The sequence below is a fragment of the Aptenodytes forsteri genome, unplaced genomic scaffold (assembly GCF_000699145.1).
Source record: "Aptenodytes forsteri isolate BGI_AS27 unplaced genomic scaffold, ASM69914v1 Scaffold267, whole genome shotgun sequence".
NCBI classification, from domain to species: domain Eukaryota; kingdom Metazoa; phylum Chordata; class Aves; order Sphenisciformes; family Spheniscidae; genus Aptenodytes; species Aptenodytes forsteri.
The window spans coordinates 3,401,077-3,422,573 of record NW_008794173.1 but is presented as its reverse complement, the minus strand read 5'-3'; the positions used below and the strand labels follow the sequence as shown (position 1 = coordinate 3,422,573).

The window sequence follows — 21,497 nt, the reverse complement described above, 5'->3', positions numbered from 1 at the left end:
GGGCTCCCACAGGGAGCGGGGCTGCCTGGGACCCCCTACGGGGCCTTCCTGCCTGCTGGTGTGGGGGCTGCCTTCTGCAGCCTGGCCTCCCCCTGACTGGCTCCCCGGGCTGCCTGGGGCTTCCTCGCTTTGCCTTGACCCCCCTTCCCCTTGGGGGCATCTTGCTGTGCTCCCTTGGGTGCCTTCCCCTTGCTCTTTCCCACTGGGGCCTTTCGGGGCCCCTTTGCCCCAGCACCCGCGAGGCTGTCACCATCGCCCCCTCCTGCATCCTCCGCAGCCAGAGCCACAGGGGGCCCTGAACGCCCTTTGCCAGGCGCCCGGGCACGGCTGGCAGCCTGCAGGGTCTTCGCTCCATCGCTCCTGGGCTTCACTGCTGCTGGTGGCCGGGCCTGGAGGGGAAAGAGCACCTCAGACTGCCGCCATACCATGAGCCACCCAGCCTCACTGCTGGGCCCTACTCACATCTGTAGGCTTCGCCCTCGGCTTCTGCTTCGCTGCTGTCGGCTTCTCCTCCGCAGCGCCTGTGGGAGAAGGGGCAGTGGATGAGCCCAAGCAAGGGCCTCTCCATGGGGCCGGGGCAGCCCTGGGGTGGCTCGTGGTACCACCAGCCCTTTACCTTGCTGTCGCACACCTGCCACGGGGGCCCGGGGGGGCTTAGTGGTCCCTTTCCGTCCCAGCTTCGGGGCCTGTGCTCCATCAGGATCCACCTGGCCCGGTGGCTGCTTGTGCTGCAGCTTCTTGGGGGCTAACTGGGGGTGAGAGAGGGGTGGAAGTGAGGCCAGGCAGCACCTCAGCCCCCAGCCCCACTGCTTCGGGGCCAGCAGACCCCTGCTCACCTTGAAGCGGCCAGTGGCCCCCATGGCGGAGGAGTTGTGGGGCCGCACCAGGTCCCCACGGCTCAGCCCCTTGCTCAGTGCCTGCTTCAGCAGGTACTTGAGGCGGACGGGGTCCACGGTGGGGTACTTGGCCAGGATGAACCGCTTGATGGCAATGACAGAGGCACCCTTCCTCTCATCCTGGGCCCGCAGAGCCTCGATGACCATGTGCAGGGTGGGAGGGTGGGAGGGCCGCCGGCCCCGGGCCAGCAGACCCGGGAGCCGGGCTGCGCCAGCAGCTTCGGCTGCTGGGAGAGGCAAGAGGCACCCCTTGGGACCTGGGCTCAGCCCCAAGGCACTCACACCTCCAAGGGCTGCAAAGCCCCCTAGAAGCTGAGCAGCCACGACCCCGCTCATCCCTGCAGCCTCACAGGGACCACAGCCACCAGAGCTCGAGCCCGAGCAGTGCCCCAGCCCCACAGGAGCCACAGCTCTGCCGGGACCCCACAGCGCTTGGCAAATCCCTTACCCAGCTGAGGCTCCATGGCAGCACACGCCCACCTGAGCACACCAGCCTAAAGCCCCAGGCCCAGACAGCCACAGCTCTTGCTCACAGGCTCACTTCACTTCCAGCTAATTTATCTGATTAGCACCCTAACTGCAGGGGCTGGTTAGCAGCTGCTAATTGCTCTGGTTGCTGCCCCGGTGGGAGCAGGTGGCTGGGAAGCCGAGTGCCCTTTGCCAAAGCTTTTCGAGGGGCTGGAGGGAGAAGGGGCATGTCCGAGCCCTGAGGGTTTGGAGGGGGGCAAGAGATGAGGGGTTCGCGGGGTGATTGCCCTAAACATGCAGGGGAAAGGCACCTACCCGCTGCTTGGTTGGTGGCGGGGTGCTGGGATTGCAGCTTGCTGACAGTGCTTGCTGTGGGGCAGATGGGGAGCCAGCCCATGGCATGGGGCCCACACGGGACCCGTTCCTGGTGTGCTGGTGTGACCCGCCGGCTCCCTTCGCCGGGGATGGCCCCACTGGGAAGCTGGGGGCTGCGCTGCCAGGGGAGCCTGATACGGGGGGCAGAAATGATCCCACAAACGAGAGGAGGAAAATGGAGAGCTGCTTTGTTGGCCAGCGAAGGTAGGAGGAGCGACTCTCCCACAGTAGCCCCAGGTGTGCACTCATGAGCAGGACCCCCACTCACCCCTGCCTGCCGAATCCCACCATGCTCAGGGGAGAGCACTCCCAGCCCCACACGTGGGTGGCTTCTCCATGTCCCCTCCATGCCGATTCTTGGCGTAGCAACCGCCCCATGCCAAGGACAGCATCGTCCCATCGGCCAGGTGTGAGCTGAGCCCTTGACCATCTGGAGTCCCCGAGGCGCCCAGGGCACTTCTGTGTCATGGCCGTGTTAAAAATAAGCCCTCTTGTGACCCTATGGACACTTTCCCCGCTGTTACAGTGGGGTAGGATATTTGTGCTACTTTCTGTTCTGCCTGGGCTCGCAAGGCAAGCCTGAGTAATTCACCAGCTGCTCCTTGGTGCAGGAACAGCGCGAATGTCCCCACCTTGGGGACCACTGTGTTTCTCCACAGTGTGCCATGTCAGTCCCTTCCTCTTTACGCAAGAGGCACCGGGATTTTGTACACATCATCTGTCAAAGCCGTGGGGGAGCTGCAAGCCTGAGCAAGGGACGGGATTACGTGATGGCAGGGCTGGTTCACCGCCCAACTTAGCAGACATGTTACCATGCCAATGTACGTGCAAAGCGCTGCCCAGAAAGATCTTCGTCAAGGTCTGTGCCCACCTGCTGAGTCCGAGGTCCAGACCCTGGCAGGGGACTGAGGGGCCAGCAGGAGCCAGGTCTGGAGCAAGGAGCTGGGAGAGGCACCCACTGCCCGAGCCCTGCATGCCCGGCTCCCCCCGGACCAGCACCACCAGCCTGTTCCCTGCTCCACTTCCAGTCCATTCCTGAATTCCCCGGGAAGAAGGCAGTGGGGACACTGGGGGGCTGCAGGGGCTGGCACCACAGCAGGGATGGGTGCATCTCTTCCAACCATCTGCTCTTCCTGGATCTGGCCATCACCTCTCCGGCAGCTCCGTGATGCCTCCAGCACCCACCTGGGCTGGCAGGGCAGTCCCAAACCCTCGCTTGCCCCTACCACCGCCAGCAGCAGCCATAGGGCTGGGCATCACATGGGGCGACAGCCTGTGGGCTCGGGGCCAGGACATCACTAGCATGTGCTGGGGCTGGTCCAGTGTGGGCGGGAAAGCTGCAGTGCCAAGCATTGCACAGCTCCCGTGGGGCACAGCCTCGCGGACAGCAAATAAACACCAAATCCTTCCTCCTCTTCCCTCCAAAACTAGCTCCCACATTTGAAGTACATGAATCAGACATCAGCCTAAACACTGAATTATTCATAAACCTCTAATCTTTAGATTTCACTGAATATGCAGAAGTATCGATAAAAAAAATGAGAGAATTGTACTTGCAAATTGCTCTTTATTAAAGGTTTAACTTGCATGGATTCTATACATTCCCTATTAGACCTTGCAAAGCTGCATAGAATTAGAAATCAGAGAGGATAATAATGTACAAAAATAGTTTCAAATGTTGATAACACTGAACAGCGAGAAAAACATCTTATTTGTATAACTGAGCTAAAAATAAAAATGAAGAACACTGCTACAATTGCAATATGCCATCTTGTAGTGCTTAAAACATATGTCAAAGTCTCTGAGCCATATGCTCCCATGTCTTGCCTGCTACAGCGCGGAGGGAAGCTTAGCGATGCACCAATCAATCCTCAAAAGCACAAGCACTGGCCAAAACCTCCTACTTGGGCTGATGCCAAACTGATTGCATCTGAACCGGGGAGGTGTGTGGGAGGACCGGGAGGAGCATGCCTCGGGGCATGGCCCTGGGCCGCAGGGGGCCCAAAGATGCCTAAGGATGAACGGCGGTACTATGGGGAGGGGGTGCTTCCTGCTGGGGGGACATCAAGTGGGGCTGCTGCTGAGGGTGCAAACACCGTGTGCATGTTGCTGTGCCGGGTGCCTGCAGCAGCAAGCACCGAGCCCTCCCTGAGCACATCCGACTGTGGCTGCACATGGCTGTGCTGTGCCATGCCGTGCCATGCTGTGCCGCCAGGTCCCCTCTGTGCCACCTGCTTGCTGGGCAGGATTGCAGCCATCACCTCTGCAGCATGGAGGGGCCCATGTACACTGCTACCCTGTCCTGTTGCCCCTGGAGGGGTCATGGTGCCTGCCGGGGCTTCTGACATGCTGGAGGTGGGGCAGGGCTGGAGCTGGGAGCACCTGGCAGGGCTGGGGGCACCTCGCAGCAGCCAGACTTGCCCCTGGGCAGCCGGCGCACGGTGGGGCTGAGCAGCTGGGTGACACTGGCCAGACTCTGTCTCCGGCAGCAGAGCCGGGGGGTGGCCCCACCTCTGGCCCCCACAGCGGCAGAGGCAGGGATGCGCCCAGGCCCCAGCCGGGCTGTCGAAGTGGGGTGAGGGAGGCGAGGGTGGCTCTGCCGCGGCCCGGGGCTCGCGCATGGCGGTGCAGGGTGTGCAGGCGTGATGGGGGCATCAGACCCAGGGGTCTGCACTTGGAGCAGGGGGGGCGCGAGCTCTCAGCAAGTCAAAAGAAAAGCATGGATTTACGCCAGTGGAGGAGCTAAGCCTTTGCATTTTAATTACAAAACGTGTGTACACATTTACAGCCTTGTTCCCAGGGTTCCTAGTGCCAGGAGAGAGGAGCCCGCCCTGCGGGGCTGTGGCCGTGGTGAAGCGGGGGCGGGTGGTGGCAGCATCGTGCTCCCGGGGCGGCGACGCACGCCCCAAGGACTGGCCGCTCCAGCGGGGCCTACGCGGGAGAGACCTGGCTGGTGGAGACGGAGGAGGTCGAGGTCTCTGTCTTGACAGCAGACGTGTCCTCGTCGCCCAGCGGGTTCTTGCCGCAGCAGAGGGTTGTGATCATGCAGTTACGGAACTGGAAGAGAGGGAAGCCCGGGGTGAGGCAGGTGGACGCCAGGTGGCTCCGGCTGCGGGGCTGCCTCCGAGCCTGGCAGAGCTGCTTGGAAGCCCCCACCACCACAGTGCGGGAGGTGCCATGTCAGTGGAGCCTCCTTCCCCGCTGCCTGCTGCCTGCCCTGCCTGCTGCTCAGGGCCGGCGTGAACGCAGCTCCAGCTCCTCCACCGACCTAGTGCCTGGGTCATTTCAGACAGGATGGGCTTGCATTTATGAGATTTATGCAACGCCAAGGATGAGCTGCACAGTCACCCTCCTGCATGCCGAACAACATCACCTGGAAACAAACTCCCCTCCCAGACCACTGGTACCTTGAGGTGCTGTAACTCTCTGCAAGCTGTTATAAAGCGAAACACAAAAAAGGAGATCGCCTGGCATCCTGCCAGTTACCTGTTTGTTCATTACGATGTAAATCACAGGGTTGTAGATGGCGGAGCTTTTGGCAAAGAAAGCCGGGATGGTCATGAAGATGGGCCCAAAGTCCGCCCCCTGGTTGGTGAAGATGTAGATAGCGACGCTGGCGTAGGGGACCCAGCACATCAGGAAGGAGATGACCATGATGATGACCATGCGGGTCACTTCCTTCTCTGCCTTCTGGGTGGTAGCAGACTCTTGCTGCTGGGCGGCAGCCTGCGGGCAGAAGGGAATGGAAATGTGATGGAGCTGGGGAGGGCTGCGCTGGCATGCCACGTGGGATCAGGGCTTGGGGTAGTTGAGCTGCCCATCTGGAGTTTGCTATTTCCCCCTTCGTGGAGGGCCCTTTCTGTCACCAGTCTGGAGCCTGGCGTGGGCCCCTTCCCAGCACTGGGGACGGGGGCGGCCCCTGGCCCACCACCACTGGCAGGTACCCACCTCCTTGACAGTGCAAACCAGGTTCCCATAGCAGAAGAAAATGATCGTCAGCGGGATTGTGAAGTGAACCACAAACATGTAGATGACAAAGGATTCGTTGTTGATCTCTGGCTTTGGAGTGTAATAGTCGATCCCACACGAGCATTGCATGCCCTCGGGGATGTACCTGCAAGGTGAGCGAGGCAGGTCAGCGCCCAGCAGAAGAGACCAGCTGGAAGCCATGGCCGAGTGCTGCCAGCCAGGCTCCCGCAGCCTCAGGTGCCGGGCACAGCACCCTCCCTACCTGGACCAGCCAAACAGTGGGGGAGTCGCACACGCGAAGGCCATGACCCAGGAGAAGGCAACGCCCATGATGGCATGGTTCTCCCCGAAGCGGAAGTTGCTCATGGGCTTGCAGACCACTATATATCTCTCGATAGCCAGGACAACCAGCGACCAGAGACCAACTTCACCTACACCAGGGAGAGAGAGGGATGGGGACACAGAGACTTTGAGCAACAGGAGGAGAAAAATGCCCTGATGGCAGCACAAGGCCTCCTCAGACTGTTGTTCCTGAGGAAGACCCCTGGCAGCAGGTAAATTTCCACCAAGGGTTTGGAAAGAGAAATGAACGAAGGCCAAGTGCAGGTGCAGTAGGGAGGCATGAGAAGACACGGCCTCACTGCACTGCTGACCCACACTAACCACTTTGCTGCTGTGTTTTGAGATCCATGGCTGGATCCTACCACTCATCCCGGACAGCACCTGCACCTGCAAGCCTACGGTCCCACTCTGAGATGCAGTGAGTGCCCATCATCCCAGGATTTCCCCTCGCTACCCACAGCTTCCCAGGAAACTTGTGCCACAAGGACCAAACCAGTAAAACAGTTGCCTGCGGCTGAAGGCTGAGCTGAATGGAGGAGGGCGTTTTTAGACACAAGTTTTATTTAACATCAGTTTTGGTCAAAGCCCGGCTGGCATGGGGAGGAAAGCCAGCTTTGCTAGCCTGCACCACCATGCACTGCATCAGAGCGAATGACAGACTCAGCCCCACGGAACAGGAAGAACAAATTTGTCATCTCTCAGGTCAGAAAGCAAGCCAAAAAGATGTGCAAATCCAACAGCTGCAAAATCTGCTGCTGGTGGCTTTTCATTACTGCACTGTTGTTCTCAGGGTACTGAGCAGGTGGCTACCAAAATAAGGTCAAAAAAAAAAAAAAAGGGTCATTAGTCACTTTCTTCACCTCCCACCCTGAAACACTGCAACTGCCTTGGCCCACATCAGCAGCAGACCAAGGACCTTCCAGATACCATGTTGTTTCAAGATCATCTGGGCATCCTCCCTCCCCCTTCTAAAATCTGGGGCAATTCCTGGCAGAAGATTTTTGAATATTTGGAAAACTTACCACCCAGCGTAGCACAGAAGCCTTCGATGTAGCACCCTGTTACTCCAAAGACAAAGTACCCGTTCATCGAAGTGTACATGGTGGTTGTGAAGCCTCCCAAGACCATGAAGAGGTCAGCGACCGCCAGGTTCAGAAGGATGTAGTTTAGAGGCGTCCGGAGCTTCTTGTGCTGGATGGTGACATACAGCGTGAGGAAGTTGACGGGGAAGCCGAGCAGGATCAGCATAAACATGTAGGCAGCCAGCGCCGAGAACTTCCAGGGGTCAGCCAGGTAGTACTGGGGGTATTCGAAAGGGCTCCGCACCACCCCGGTCTTGTTGGACATGGGCACGTAGAAGTCTTGGCCTTCTGTCCCATTCATGGTTGCGGTTTGTGAGGTGCCTTTGGCTCTTACTCAAGGGTGTTTTTTGAGCGTGGGGGGATTGCCTCTGAAATGGGGCTCCTGCCACCTCTCAGCCTTCGCTGTCACCCCAAGGAGAGGTGGCTACGCTCACCTCCGCAGGGCGCCCCTTATAAAGTGCCCCCTGGGGTAAGCTCCAGGCATTGGTGTCAGCGCGATTAGGGCTTAGAGAATTATTAATCATAATCATCCAGGGGTAATTGGCTTTCCTGGGAAGGTATTAAGGTGACACCTGTTTCTGGCCCACGCTGTAATTGTTGGAGACCATGGCTCACGGTCGTACATAAAGAGGTAGCTCTGCACCGCACCTTTCATTTGGGGTGGCCCAAAGCAGATGGCAGCTCCACTCGCACAGCCTCGCTCCTCAGCATGGCTGTGCTCCCCAGGGAGCAAGGGTTTGGGGTGGGCCCTGCATCCATGGCAGTCTTTGCACCCCATCATCCAGAGCTGGACATCCACAGCTCATGCTGCTGTTGCCCAGGGGGAGGCATTTGCCCCCCCCCCCAGTCCACCCTCCATGGGCACTCAGGGGCCTGCTGCCCATCTGTGTGAAATGCCTCAGTTTCCCCACAGAGAGATACTGGGAATAGGATGCATTACCATCGGGTTGCCAGGCGGAGGGTGCCAGGGAAAGACAAGGCACATGGGGATCCTTCCCTTGGCTGCATTTTCTCAAGGCCCCCAGGCTGAGCTTTCGGCTCTCGCCAACAAACAGAAGCTCCTTTCCGTCCCCTGCTAACAGGAGGGAAGTCTGTGGTTCAAAACCCCACGACTGTAGGTTTGGGGGCTGCAGAAGGTGACTGGGCTGGGCAGGTGTGGTGTGGTCCATCAGTGATCGTGTTCTTACAAGGGGAAGCAGGTCCACGACACCAGTTAGTCCCCACTGGAGAGCCATCCCCACCGGAGAGCCGTCCCCACCATAACTGCCATTCCCTGTGGGAGGCTGCAGAAGGGTGCTCTCAGGCAGGACGAGCATCACCAACCCTTCTTGCACATGCTCTCAGCCACCTCTTTTTCTGCTACAGGATTTGGCTGGGGAGGTTTGAACACCACAGTGAAACACTGACCCTGCTGGCAGGTTTCCAGTTGTACCATCTCCTCTGTGCCTGGCTTTGTATGTGGTTTGGGTCATGCCAATTACATTGGTAACACCTAATAAATAACCTAGTCCATCTGTCCTGGACAGGTATCATTCTGCACTGGTGCTGAGAAGGCTGCTGGACAAGGGCACTGAAGGGAGGTTCTGAGCTGAAGCCAACACTCAACTTCATATGCCAATTGACAGACATCTTCGGTCTCCCCGAAACCTTGCAGAATCATCAGATTCCACAGGGGAAGCTGTCATTGGAGCCTCCCATGTCCTCTGTGTCTCTCTGCCTCCCCACTCAATTGTGCTTAAAACGTTCTTTGTGCCAACCAGCAACTGAGTTAGACATTATCTTTTCTTAATTTTCAGAGGCAATGAGACATATACAGCAGAGTGAGCACAACGAAGCCAACTGCAGAGGATGTCTCTTCTGGAGAAGGTGGTTCCTTACAGTTCACACCATCGTGATTAATCTTTTACACTCCAAAGCTATTTTCCCCATCTATTCTCTTTTTTTCCACCCACTGTTTATCACCTTTCTCATTAGCAGTCAGTAACATTCCAGCTGGCAGGCAGGTACCAGCTGGTTCCCCCACAGAGGCTAGGCAAGGACTGTCTGCTCTGCCCCTTGGTAGGGGACAGAGGCTGGAAGGGACCTGAGCACCTCCCCTTGCCGTTCTGGCTGCAGCCGGGGGCTGAGCTGAGCGTTCCTTGCAGCCAGGAGCAGAGGAGTGGGTAACTGTGAGTGCCTCATCCAGCACAGGAGGATGTGCCAGAACCGCTGGAGCTCATGGGTTTGAGGTGGGCAGAAGCTCACGTCCTCTTGGCCTTAATAAACTTCTTCCAGTCCTGGCCTAGTTTTTACCAGTGTTCCCCCTGGGTTAGTTTAGCACATGCAAAAAGTTTAAAGGCAAAAAGCACAAAGCTCTGTACTCTCTTTAAAGAAGATACCAAGCTGGGAAACCTTCACTCTAAGCGGGGAAGGTCTAAAGGAGCTAAAGTGCTGGCACCACGGACAAAGGAAGACCTGGCTGGCTGTAACCAAAGGCAAGCCACAATCTCTCCAGACAGTCCCAAAGGTCTTCCTTCACATCAACATGAAAATACCACGTCCTTACACACACTCCGCTCATCCCAATTCCCTCTCAATTAACTTTTCACTCATGTTGCCAAGGCCAGAGCAGTGCCATTATCTAATTGCAAATGCAGCTGTTCATAGTTGTACCTGGGCATACAAGAAGGATTAAAGGTTTATCTTCTCAATACACAAATATGCCACCTTAAGCTCTGATGCAATAAGCCACTGCTGAGGTTAGCCGCTGCTGCTCGAGCTTAGGGCCTGGCGTGCGTCACCACTGGAGTACAGCAGTAGGACAGGCAAGAAGTCATGAAGTAGAACAGGGCAAATGGAAGAAAACAGTTGGTCAACCGCTCACGGTCACTTCAGAGAAAAGCGCCGTGGTGGGACTTCTTGTACGTCCAGGGACTCCTTATCATGAAGTTACCCGAGAGTTTCAATGGCACAGGGCAGTCTGGAACTAGAACGTCTTTACAATGTACGAGATGTGCCGAGTATGTTTTTGCCTGGAAAAGCCCAATATACTTTTCAAACCTAGACTTTATTCACAGAGCTGTTTAAAAAAAGAAAAATGCTTCCTTGCTTGATCCATTTTGTCTCTGTGTCATGACAAACCTTATCTATTTATTTTTATAATTTTTCATTCCCACTAGCTCTGCAAAGCCAGCTCAGTTCCAGGAGAACAAGCCGAATTCCATTCTGGCTCACATCTCAAACAGCATTGTTTATCCATGTCAATCGCGAAGTCTTCATTGCAAACAGTAACAGATGAGTCAAAAAGCAGGCGAGTGGTAATTACAACAGAATGTTTTTGAAGTGGTAAATTAAGCAAACTTGGTCAGGAACCATTGAGGGACTCAGAGACCCTGTAGTGCCATTGCAGTGTCACTTTCAAGAGGAACTCAAGCAGACAGAGAGACATCACTAGTTTCATGTGCAAAGTGCTGTTTACATGGTGGCTGCTTTACCAGCACCCAACAACCTCAGCCAATAGCTTAAGACAGTAAAGTAGAATATCATTTCCCACTCAAAACAAAGGGAGGCTGTGACAGACGGGATGTCATAACAACAATAGAACTCATGGTAACATGGGCACAATTTATACTGGATTAAAGTCAAGAAACCTATCGCTTCCCAGCTCAAATCCAGCCCATCTGGTTACCTACGCAAATTCTCCTGCCGTCGGAGAAATACTCAGTGACTGTCCTCAGGAGAGTCAACTACCCGCGAGTACGATGGTGGGCTGGGTCTGGCTGGGATGGAGTTAACTTTCCTCACAGCAGCCGTGTGGTGCTGTGTTTTGGATTTGTGTCTAAACCAGTGTTGGTAACACACCAGGGTTGTAGCTATAGCTGAGCAGTGCTTCCACAGCACTGAGGTTTTCTTTTTCCCCGCTCTGTCCCCCCCAGCGATAGGCCAGAGGTGGGCAAGAAGTGGGGAGGGGACAGAGCTAGGACAGCTGGCCAAAGGGGTATTCCACACCAGATGATGTCGTGCTCAGAAATAAAAGCTCAGGGAAAGGAGGAAGAAGGGAGGATGTTGTGTTTGTGTGTTTGCCTTACCAAGTAACCATTACTCATGCTGAGGCCCTGCTCTCCAGGAAGCAGGCTGGACATCTGCCTGCCACTGGGAAGCAGTGAATAAATGCCTTACTGCTTTGCTTTGCTTGCACGCACAGCTTTGCTTCACTTATTAAACTGTCTTCATCTCAACCCGTAAGCTTTTTTGCTTTTGCTTTTCTGATTTTCTCCCCAGTCCTGCAGGGAGCAGGGGGAGTGAGCAAACTACTGCGTGGGGGCTTAGTGGCTGCCTGGGACTGACCCACCATGTTTGGTCAAGCAGCTGCATCATTAGAAACACCTCAGCCTCAGCAAGAGGCTGAAATAAAAGGTGGCAGGTCCATCTCCTCTCACCTCTACACATTGTTTGCCCATGGCTCTGGACTGAAACAATGGTGGGGAAATAGTGCTCAGAAATACTCCTTTAGCACATCACTCCACTGGTCAGCATGACGGCCAAGAGATCTGTGCGAGCTCAGACAGGCGCGTGCGTCCACAGCAAAGGTACGTTCAGATCACAGATGCCGCAAGAATTGACAGGACACCAGGAATTGTGGGAACTATCCCGTGACTTCAGTACCACAGCAAGTTACATCACTTACAATTTTCTCAACAATGAAGAACTCTCCTATCTTGGGTACAGAGGCAGCGCTGTGGGAAACCACTGGCGGACTGTGAGCCCTCAGCTGCTTTGGTATTCCTGCCTGGCACCCTGACATATTTATAAGTGTGCAAATACATTCAGTTTAGCCCATCAGGTCAGTGGTGTTTCTTTCATTAGTAGTAAACAGGCTACTGTTACTAGGATGACATATGCAGCAGTGGGCAGTTGAGGTACTTATGTCTGGGTAGCTTGGTTAGCATGAAGTGCATGCTTCCATGCGCAACCTGGCATTTTGCATTTTAACAAGGGTGAATTCTACACAGATTAAAAGCTTCGACCCCTCTCCACTCAATGTGGCTGTGAGATGGTCCTCGATGCCAAGATCGGTGTAACTCTTAAGATCATACTTTAAGAGCTCTAAACTCTAATGCTGTTCTTGCCTAAATGGAATAAAAAGAAAAAAAAAAAAAAAGCTCAGACGGGGCAGCATTATAGCAAATGCCAAGACAAAGAGTAGTGAAAAATAGTCCCATTTATTTGAAGATCTGTCAATAACGGGTACATATCAAGGAGCAAATTGAGTCCTAACACAAGTTGGAATAAAAACGATTACTTCGAGGCTGAACTTGACCCTAGAAACATTCCTGTAAAAATCTGTGGCACTTCAGCTGCTTGCCTGGGAAATGTAGAGGACGTTCACAAACAACAGACACTTTCATTTAAAAAAAAAGTTACATTTCTTCAACTCAGTTCCACTCGTACAAAATGGAACAAGATGACTTAACTAAGTTGTTAGGAAAACTCTATGAATCTAAGAAGTGTTTTGCCAAGCCACGTCTGTCAGTTGAGGTATAAGATTGTTTTTCTTCATTGGTTTGACTCATCTATTCTCCGTCGACAGAACGGACAACAATTATGCTGGAGTACGAGAAGCTCATAGTCTTCTGTGTGAAACATCTGTTAATTAGGAACAGATTTAGGGACAAGTTAGACTGTGACTAGCTCAAACAAAATGCAAACTGAGCTCAACGGCTTCTCTATGGTGCAGATATTCTGAAGCTACCCTTACAGGAGAATTGGTCCTCTTACTTTCAATTGCTTGAGAGAGCTGTAACCTGGAATAGAGCAGCAAGCACTTCACAGACCACTGCCAATGTTGCTGAAGAGGCACAAACCAATTACTTACTTTTGCAGAAGAAAGGACAAAAATTAGACAGTTTCTGTGTAAGCAAACGCGACTGAATTCCAGTATTTCAAAAAGCCATTACCTGAGAGGGGAAGGAGAGGGAGAGGGACTGAACCACAAGCTAACTTAGTTACTGACTGATTTTCCCTGCTAGACCAGGCTGAAAGTCAGAGGGGCAGAGCAAAAAGAAGTAAATACAAATCAGCATTTGTTGTTCAGCCAAGGTTTGCTCGAGAGGCTCTGACTTGCTGTCAGTGCAACTTCTCAAATTCAGCTACCTCAAAGTTTTCAGAAGGCAGCTGTTCCTCCGTGCATCACACAGCTTACTTTTTGGTTTTCATTGCTTTCTCTGTCTCTACATCATTCAGGAATTTGTTGAATACATTTTAAAGTATGAGGTTTCAATGATTAGAATTGTTTCAGGCATAGGGTTCTCATTAGGGTTGTTTTGGTTTTTTTTTTTTTAAACCTCTCCATGAAAACACTACCTGAAAACATGATGGACACATGGTAATGGAGGCATCTGGTAGCAGGGAACGGTAGTACTGCCACCGCAATGGCTTTGGCCAGCGTTTAATCAGGACGTCCCTCCGGCTCATTGACTGGAGAACAGCACGATTCACAATCACTGGAACAAATTCTGAGCCTCCTTGCTGCAGGAGAGGAGGTTTAGAAAGAATTACTGTTACCAACTGCAAAGCCCTTTGAGGATTAGTAAGATCTTGTAAGAAGCGAAGTAAAATTCAGTGGAAAAAACTAATATAGAATTGGCCTGAGTCTAGTCCCACCAAACTCACTGTCAGTTTTATCAATACCTTCAGCGACAGCAGCATCCAGCCGCATCTCTAACTTGGTTTCAGTGAGCTTCCATTTTTCATTTTAACACAATTCCTTGTAAATAACACCCATACCCACAGCCTTTATTAAAACCTCACAGTAACGACTGTTTTATAGGTATACTGCCTCGACACAGAAATACCCTGGGGGACAGCCCCATTGTATCATTTTATGCTGATAAACCCAAATTCCAGGAATGTTTACTTTAAGATCTTTGCTGTTTTGTGGGGTTTTTTTGTTTGTTTGCTTTTTTTTTTTTAAGAGTTAACTGGTAAATCCCTTTCCCTCTCAAGTTCCATCCCTCTCTTCCAGTCCCCTGTTTTGTATCTCTCTTGTCTTTGTAACACATTCACACCAGAAGAGCGCATGGATTTTAAGTTAAAATTTTCTATTCATTTCTGTTGATAGCAAGAAACAAACAACTGGAAGATGCAGGTAAGGCTCTTACCTCAAAGCTCAGTTTTGCTGTAAAGGGATCATCATCTTCAGTAATATCTGTATTGTCATCAAGCCTCAAACTCTGTGCATCTAGATGCATTTCTTAAGGAAGAAACAGAGTTCCTATAAAACTAGCTGTCCTCACAGTAGCTAGCACTCACAGAATAAATATGAAAGCATACCAGCAGGACCGGTATCCTTGTTGCTCCAGAGGGTCAGAGTATTCTCAGACTGCTACAGTGCCTAGATTATTATAGAAAGTACTAGAGACGGGCTTGCTGCGATTGACAGTGACTAGGGAAATTTATCATTGCAGCTGCTGTAGAATGGCAAAACTGACCACAACCAAGTATGACATCAGCTCTGCCTTCCTTCCCTCTCTGCCCCCTTCTGACAGATGACAAAAAACAAATGAAGCGACCTGTTTAAATTACATTTTGAGCAGCTTTAGTCAGAGATAGTGTTTTCTTGTGCATTACTCTGCACCTAATATTATATGGCCCCCACAGCAACTGGGAGCTCTGGATGCCAAAGCATTACAAAACAGATTCCAACAAGAACGGTTATGAAGAAAGTCCACGCTGGTTTCCCTCAGCTAAGAGAAGGCAGCCTCTAAAGCAAGCCGTCATTGCAAGTGAGTAACACACTTCAGATTCTCCCCTTTCTTTACAGAAAGCAATTAAAACAGAATAGCTAAAGCATGGCATTCCACTGTTAAAAAGAAATATTTTGCATGATTAGAAACAAATTTTCCTGATGAAAAAGCTTTATGAAAATATTAGGTTTAGTTAAAACATCACTTTGGTTGTTATCCTAACTTGAAAAGGAAACACAATGCAATCGTATTCACATCAGTCATATGACAAAAAGAAAATTTTAAACCTAAGGGGGAAAAAAAGAAATTCAAAATTGTTGCTTTTTTCCCCCTAAGAAAAGGGCTGGAAACCAATATCAAAAGGATACGGTCACTCATCATCTCTTGCCATTTATTCTCTCTCTTATTCAGTGTTGGAGCTTCAAGATCAATGAGAGCTACAGCTTCGTCATCTGTGATGCCATCTTCCAAATAGAACTCAACCAGATGCAGTACTTCTAAAGGGGTGTGAAGAGCAAGGAGCATTTGACCTGCAAGTACTCAGAAAATGCCTCCTAGAAGATACTGTGCCCCTCAAGAAATGAACACCCTCTGGCTTCTATGATGGTGGTGTTCTGCCCACATGTTCTCATGAAGCAAGTTAAATAAAATAAACCAAACCAAAAATGCCTCAACTTCTCAAAGGATTGCATCTGTGTTAATGAAACACTTTAAAAATTCGGTGTCTCACAATAAAGCAATGCTTTACTGCTGCTGCTATCTTGCAATGAAATCCAACTATCCCTGAGACAAGAAGCAGCCACTTAGTCAAATCTAACAACATTAAAAGGAAAGAAGTGTTTGTCCAAATAACATTGCAGAGTGAACAAATTAAGTACTAACCTACTCTGTTCAGTTAACATTTATCTACTTGAAAAGCACAACCAAACGTGATATTCCAACGCACCATAGGAGGAAGCAGAGAAGACGAAAGGTTGTCTGCAGTTAATGCAGACGTTCCCCAAGTTATTTAGCAAAGGGTTGTTGGTAGAGCACCTATAACACAAGGGCACAAGCTCCTGCAAAAACACATACAGAGCACAGTAATCGTAGACAGATCAGCACATCCTGAACTCTTTGTTTTCAATTAAATACGGGCTCCTTAGGTTTACACCACTGATACTACATCAGCGCTAATCAGGGAATTAGTGCTGTAAAATCAGATCCTTTAACATCTGAAAATGCTTTCCCTTTTTAATAAAAACCAGCAAGTTTTCACATCAAAAATAGCTGTCTTCACCATTCTAACAATTAAATTTTTACCTTGCCTTTGCAGTAACAGAAGCAGAATTCTGCATCAAATACACAGTGACAAAAGAAGTCAAAGAGAACGTTACCGAAGCAAAGTTTTTTGCTCTAAGGTTTGGTCAAATTCAAGTTCTCCAATTAATTCATCTCTCTTCTTTTCAAGAGCACAGTTATTTTAGGCAGTTCTTAAGACTGTATTTCTATTATTTCAGGTGGCCAGGTGCATTGCACAATGCAATTTATTTTTAGTGAGTACTCCGTAAGACATGGCTTTATAGAGCACTGCAGAAAGTCAGACTTCAGTTAAAGAAGAAAAGGTGTTAAAATAAGACTTATGGAAGGAAGGTCATTCAAGGGATGGGGGGAGGAGGGAAGGAGTGCTAGGAGTGGGACAAATGAAAGTGACCTCCAGCTGGAGAGAGAGACAAAGACTGTGGAATAATTGCATGTGGATCGGAGAGAAAAAGGCTTGAAAGAATTAATAGGCAGAGAGGAAGGTAGATGCAAGACAGGAGAGGGAGGATGGAAGCTGCCCGTAAAGAAAGGACTGATTTTAATTTGTTCTCAGGAGCAAAAGGAAGTCTGACCTGAAGAATAATAATAAAAGGACTGTGTTTCCAGCAGAAATGTAATTATATCACAGAGCTATGCATAATATATTTCAGATTTTTTTGTGCATACAGCAACTCAGATTCTTGGATTAGGCCACATATTAATGATTAACATGAAACACATCACAACTTACTTCACTGTCATGGAATGGCTTGGATCGGATTGTCAGGCTGCCCAGCTCAATTGATTTCTGGAACCTAGCTGGGATCTGCAGTCCCTGTAACTTGTCATAGGCATGACGAGCCAGTTTATATGCACCAAGAGCTTTACTCTGCTTTGCCAGGGCAAATAATGTATTGCTATAATTTAATTAAGGAATAAAAATACAAATGGCATTTAGGAAAAACTGTAATACTCTTTCTAATCAGAGAAGCTGTGCAACGAAGCATATCCAACACCGGTATTTTAAACAGGCTTTAACAAGAGAAATCTATTTACATAACTCCATTTAAAAACAAGTGTGAAAGAACTATCAAAATGTCTGTGGGCAATTAGCAGCAAGGTAAGGAACTGACCCTACATAATCATTGCTTTGGTTAAATATTCTGACTCCATTTACAAAATTTCAGTAATTTTAGGGTGAATGGATTTTCCCCCCAGCCAAAAAAAAAACCCAACCTAACCCAAAACCTCTTAGAACACCAGCAACCCACAGACACCAACTAAATACACATGAACCTATTGGAAATAAAGCATATGCTCTGCGTCATCGACCAAGGGTTGTCTTTCCCTTGAAACATCAGTGTGTAACAGTAACTGCTGTTTAGAAAGCTACTGATCACAAGGCATATTATGAAAGACTTTATGAAAGATTATACATTTATAAGTGAGGAACTTATGAAAAGGAAAGCTAACATCCCATCCAAAGCCATAAATGAAGCGACAACAAGACAATCGGGCCTCCCTGTGGCATCCAGTGACCCTTCTTCTTACCTTTTACAGGCAGGTGCATTTCCACAGGGTTCACACAGAGCGTTTATGAAGAACTCTCCAAAGATGCAATATGCACTAACAAAGCTGTGAAAATGTTAGCCTGACAGACACCACACAGCTATACCAGCCTCACGTGAAGCAAAAGCTCCTGGTTTTTTTTTTTTCTCCCCCTCCTGTCTCAGTTCAGTCTCCCTGCAACAACGCTGTGAAGATTCAGAGCCAACATCCTGTTGCAGTGACTGGTATCCTAGAACTTGCTTCTCTGACAAAGGTGATACACCAGACTGGGTGGGTGGTTTTGAGAATTACATGTGAGTTGATTTGTACAGCTCTCCAAAACTATTAAAAAAAAAAAAAGGTAGCGCAGTTAAACACACAATGGTTTGAAGATGCCGATTGTTTCCTTAGGGACAAAAGTCAGTTTCCATTAACTATAGCCAACAGCTGAAACTGAAGACACCCTACAGGAGTTCTCTGCATTATGGATCAACATCAATTATTCGTTTCATGTATCTCACAAGGTAACTTCTAGAGTTTGTACTGTATTGGAAGGATACACTTTTGAGATCCCCAAAGGAGTTTCCTTTGTTAAGCTGTGAAGCAGAAACCTGGAAATATTGAAGAGTGTTTCAGGCAAGTGGAAACTGAAAGGCTCCTCCTGCAGTATTAAAAATACAGACACGTATTTCTAAGCTGGAAAAACAACAACTCGTATCACTAAGTATCACAGCACTAGGCATCTCAAGTACTGTTTCTTTCATACAGTTGCAGAAAGAAGAGGTGCTGACAGAATATAGCAAGTGGATTTTGCATGACTTTCTCACCAAAGCTCATCCCTACTACATGCAGAAAAAGAGAGAGAGATCCATGTAGCTAAAACATACTCTTTAACAGGCTATTTAAAAATGAGGGCAGACTGGCCAGCAATAGTTTAGAGTCTCCACCACTGTAAGGTCTGAAGTAGTCTGACCAGCAAAGACCTCCATAGCACAGAGTCTTCTTTTGGGCAAGGGCACAGATCAAGGGTTCTCAATTGTTTTACAAAAGATATTTTCACCAACAGTGGTGGCAACATTACTATAATTGCTGGAAGTAGCAGGAGCTCCTCACTCATGACTGCTTATCATTTTGGAGTAGTTTACACACATCACTACTGATACACGTACCACACTGCGGAAATCCCTAAGCTAGGGTGCCTTCTTCTGTTCAATCTTGTTTTCCCATGATTAAAGGAAAACCTGACCATAGCCTGCGTAGGACCAGAGGCTCAGGTCACTGTGGAACCAAACCAATACAGCTAGCAAAAAAGGGCTGGGGGTGGGAAGTCAGTCATCATCGTATCTTCTACCCACACCGAGACAAGCACAGATCTGCTAAAACTGCACTGCAGTTTTTAGGAGCTAGGACAACAGAAGTTCATGTACAGTACAGCAGAAGGCTGTATAATAAAATAAAGAAATAAAGTTACTATACAGTATCACTAATCTATACTCAATATTTAATTGCCTGAAAAGTCATTAATTATTCCTAGTTAGTTCTGGACTCCCTAAAGAAAAATGCTCAGGAAGCATAAATACACAACTTCTAAAGTTAATATCTTACAGTGTATCTTTGAATAGAGTGATAGACGTGGTAAACTTCTGCCAAATGCTGGAAGTGATGAAACTTCTGTAACATTTCAGTCTTCTGTTGTTCATTCTCTGCGGGAGGCAAAGGCATTAGTACAAGTCTCCAAGATGAGTCTATGAGACTCAGCTGGAAGAAAACAGCGTATTATGATTTTAGCGCCAGCGCTTCCAAAAGAGGTATGTACCAGTTCAGGTGTCCCCCACCTACCTGTGTAAACCACACATTATACAGACTTGCCGTTTTTCTGAGCAAATTTCTGGTCTAAAACAAGCATGGTAAAAAACAGAACAGTTGAGGCAATGGTTTTAACATAGCTAGAGGCTATAGCTTAGTTAAAGGTAGAAAATAGTAGGTGTGCGTCACTGGAAACCTCATCCATAACTTCAGAGTTTACAAATAAAATGAGTTTTGAAACATTTATTTCATAAATATTAAATACACTACTAAGCCAATTGGAAAAGTTTGCATCTGTATAAAATACCTGAGGGGTAACAGATCAGCACTATCATGCATCAGCTGAACTAAAAAAAAAAAGAGGTACTTACAGCACCAGGCAAAAGGCACTATTATCAATCTTTTGTATTCATTATTACTAAATTACACCTATTAACTACTGACTCCACCTCTCTCCCAGTGAAATACATTCAGAAGACAAGATGATAGCTAACGAACTATCAGTTTTATCTCTGTTGGCAGAAATAATTTGTAAAGTACCTCTCCAAACAATGTTCAAATACTAGATATATCTTACACTCCAAGATCATCTTTTATTTACTAGTACTTTAACCCTCCAATCACTTCACTAGTTAAAGTGTGTTGTGGGAAGGTACATGAGGATACATGGTCCTAGGAGACACGATTTTGATTCTAGTCAGATTTCAAAAGGAGGCCTATGCATGCTGATGTTGCTGTTTTGCTTATTTGTTTTAAATAAGCACATGGGAAAACCAGGGGGACTACAAAAATAGCACAAGCCAGAGTTATGCACAGCATTAAAAAAAACCCCCAAAAACAAAGCCACACAACAGTGAAGTAGTTGCAGCAATGCTATCACAATTCAGTAATTGTTTGTCTACGTGCACAAGAAGGTAACAAATATAAACTTCCTTTCAGTTACTTACCTTGGGCTATGTCCAAACACTGCATGGAAAGCATCCAATAATAATAGGCTGCATCGTTAAATCGGCTTTCAACCACAGCATTGTGTGTTAGCTGCTCCAGCACTCTTACAGCTTCACTCTGCCTGCCAGCCTTGTGAAATGCTACAAAGAAGGCCAAAACAACAAGGATTTTACAGTGTGATTGTATCAATTAACTGAAATTAATGTTTTTAAATTAAGAGCAGTCTATTCAGCCAATATCAAATAGTCTACGCAGGGCAGGATAAAAAGGATTACACACTGGTATTTTTCTCCTTGAAAGCAGCGACACTAATGGAACACGAGAAGCATCTGTAGGTATTTTGTGGCTTTTGCACTGTCTCAGCAGCTCTTGAGCTCATAGATTTTGTACAACACTGGTTGCTTTTCATTTAAACATAGAAAAAGAGCAAAAATGCTATGATGATTAGATCTCTATACAAACAATGGCCATCTAAACACTGCAAATCACAATTTCATTCAAAACTACAATAAATTATTGTTTGAAGTTAGTGCTCTGGTTTGTAATGCTGAATATTTTGAAAGAGTACAGCATTTACTATATCCTTCTGTTGTTTGTTAACAGCATTTCTTTATCTGATGCTCAGAAGCCAGTGTAAAGTAAGATCCTGAATTCTCCCTTGGTAAACATGCATTTGGCAAACACTGTCTTCATCTAGCGTAATGGGGATGGGGAAGGGGGAAAACCAACCTCAAAAAAGCCCAACCCAACAGCACAGTTGCCTCCTGACTTCAGCTAGCCCAGATATAACCAAATTCTCACGTAGCTACACAATGATCTCTAGCTCGCCCAATTCTGGGGTATTTATATTTGCTAAGCCACAGCAGCAGAGAGCTTTGTGGAACAAACTGGGAACAATATTCCTATATTCACAGACTTCTGTGTGCAAATTACCAAACTGCCCTAAAACCAGGTGCTCAAAGGTTTGGTGCTGAGAGACACAAACTACTTTGTGTGGAGACAGATCACGTCTGGCATGTTCACTAGCTTGGCCCTTATAAGCAAATGCAGTTATACAC

At 48.7% G+C, this 21,497-nt stretch overlaps 3 protein-coding genes across 4 annotated transcripts in view; all 3 read right to left on the bottom strand.

Annotated features, from left to right (window-relative positions):
* Positions 1–35: 35 nt before the first annotated feature.
* Positions 36–1,360, bottom strand: LOC103902894 (histone H1oo). The gene is made up of 5 exons (XM_009284007.1): positions 1,345–1,360; positions 837–1,120; positions 617–749; positions 463–521; positions 36–389 (listed from the first exon to the last, which is right to left on the bottom strand). Exons 1-5 carry the CDS (start codon positions 1,358–1,360, stop codon positions 36–38), a joined length of 846 nt encoding a protein of 281 aa, XP_009282282.1.
* A 3,108-nt stretch (positions 1,361–4,468) lies between these two features.
* RHO (rhodopsin) lies at positions 4,469–7,551 on the bottom strand. The gene is made up of 5 exons (XM_009283802.1): positions 7,073–7,551; positions 5,971–6,139; positions 5,688–5,853; positions 5,226–5,465; positions 4,469–4,796 (listed from the first exon to the last, which is right to left on the bottom strand). The coding sequence occupies exons 1-5, from the start codon at positions 7,431–7,433 to the stop codon at positions 4,671–4,673; spliced, it is 1,062 nt and encodes a 353-aa protein (XP_009282077.1). The 5' UTR covers positions 7,434–7,551; the 3' UTR covers positions 4,469–4,670.
* Positions 7,552–12,315: 4,764 nt separating this feature from the next.
* The window catches only part of IFT122 (intraflagellar transport 122), a 33,078-nt gene continuing 23,896 nt past the window's right edge, over positions 12,316–21,497 (bottom strand). For both annotated transcript variants that reach the window (XM_009283792.1, XM_009283783.1), the window contains 9 exons: positions 20,439–20,579; positions 19,291–19,388; positions 18,246–18,346; positions 16,889–17,054; positions 15,803–15,914; positions 15,225–15,353; positions 14,272–14,351; positions 13,475–13,639; positions 12,316–12,757 (listed from right to left, as the gene is read on the bottom strand). In XM_009283792.1, coding sequence (XP_009282067.1) covers positions 12,668–12,757; positions 13,475–13,639; positions 14,272–14,351; positions 15,225–15,353; positions 15,803–15,914; positions 16,889–17,054; positions 18,246–18,346; positions 19,291–19,388; positions 20,439–20,579 — 1,082 coding nt within the window. In that variant the 3' untranslated portion in view covers positions 12,316–12,667. The remainder of the gene's footprint in view (positions 12,758–13,474; positions 13,640–14,271; positions 14,352–15,224; positions 15,354–15,802; positions 15,915–16,888; positions 17,055–18,245; positions 18,347–19,290; positions 19,389–20,438; positions 20,580–21,497) is intronic.

Bases quoted from the DNA above. Each gene is read 5' to 3' on its own strand.
- LOC103902894 (XM_009284007.1), bottom strand. The intron at 522-616 runs GTAAAGGGCTGG...CTTCTCCCACAG, and splicing joins GGCAGGTGTGCGACAGCAAG to GCGCTGCGGAGGAGAAGCCG. The intron at 390-462 runs GTGAGTAGGGCC...TTTCCCCTCCAG, and splicing joins CGAGGGCGAAGCCTACAGAT to GCCCGGCCACCAGCAGCAGT.
- RHO (XM_009283802.1), bottom strand. From the start codon at position 7,433: ATGAATGGGACAGAAGGCCAAGACTTCTACGTGCCCATGTCCAACAAG. The intron at 5,854-5,970 runs GTAGGGAGGGTG...CTCACCTTGCAG, and splicing joins CCACTGTTTGGCTGGTCCAG to GTACATCCCCGAGGGCATGC. The intron at 4,797-5,225 runs GTAACTGGCAGG...CCTCTCTTCCAG, and splicing joins ACATCGTAATGAACAAACAG to TTCCGTAACTGCATGATCAC.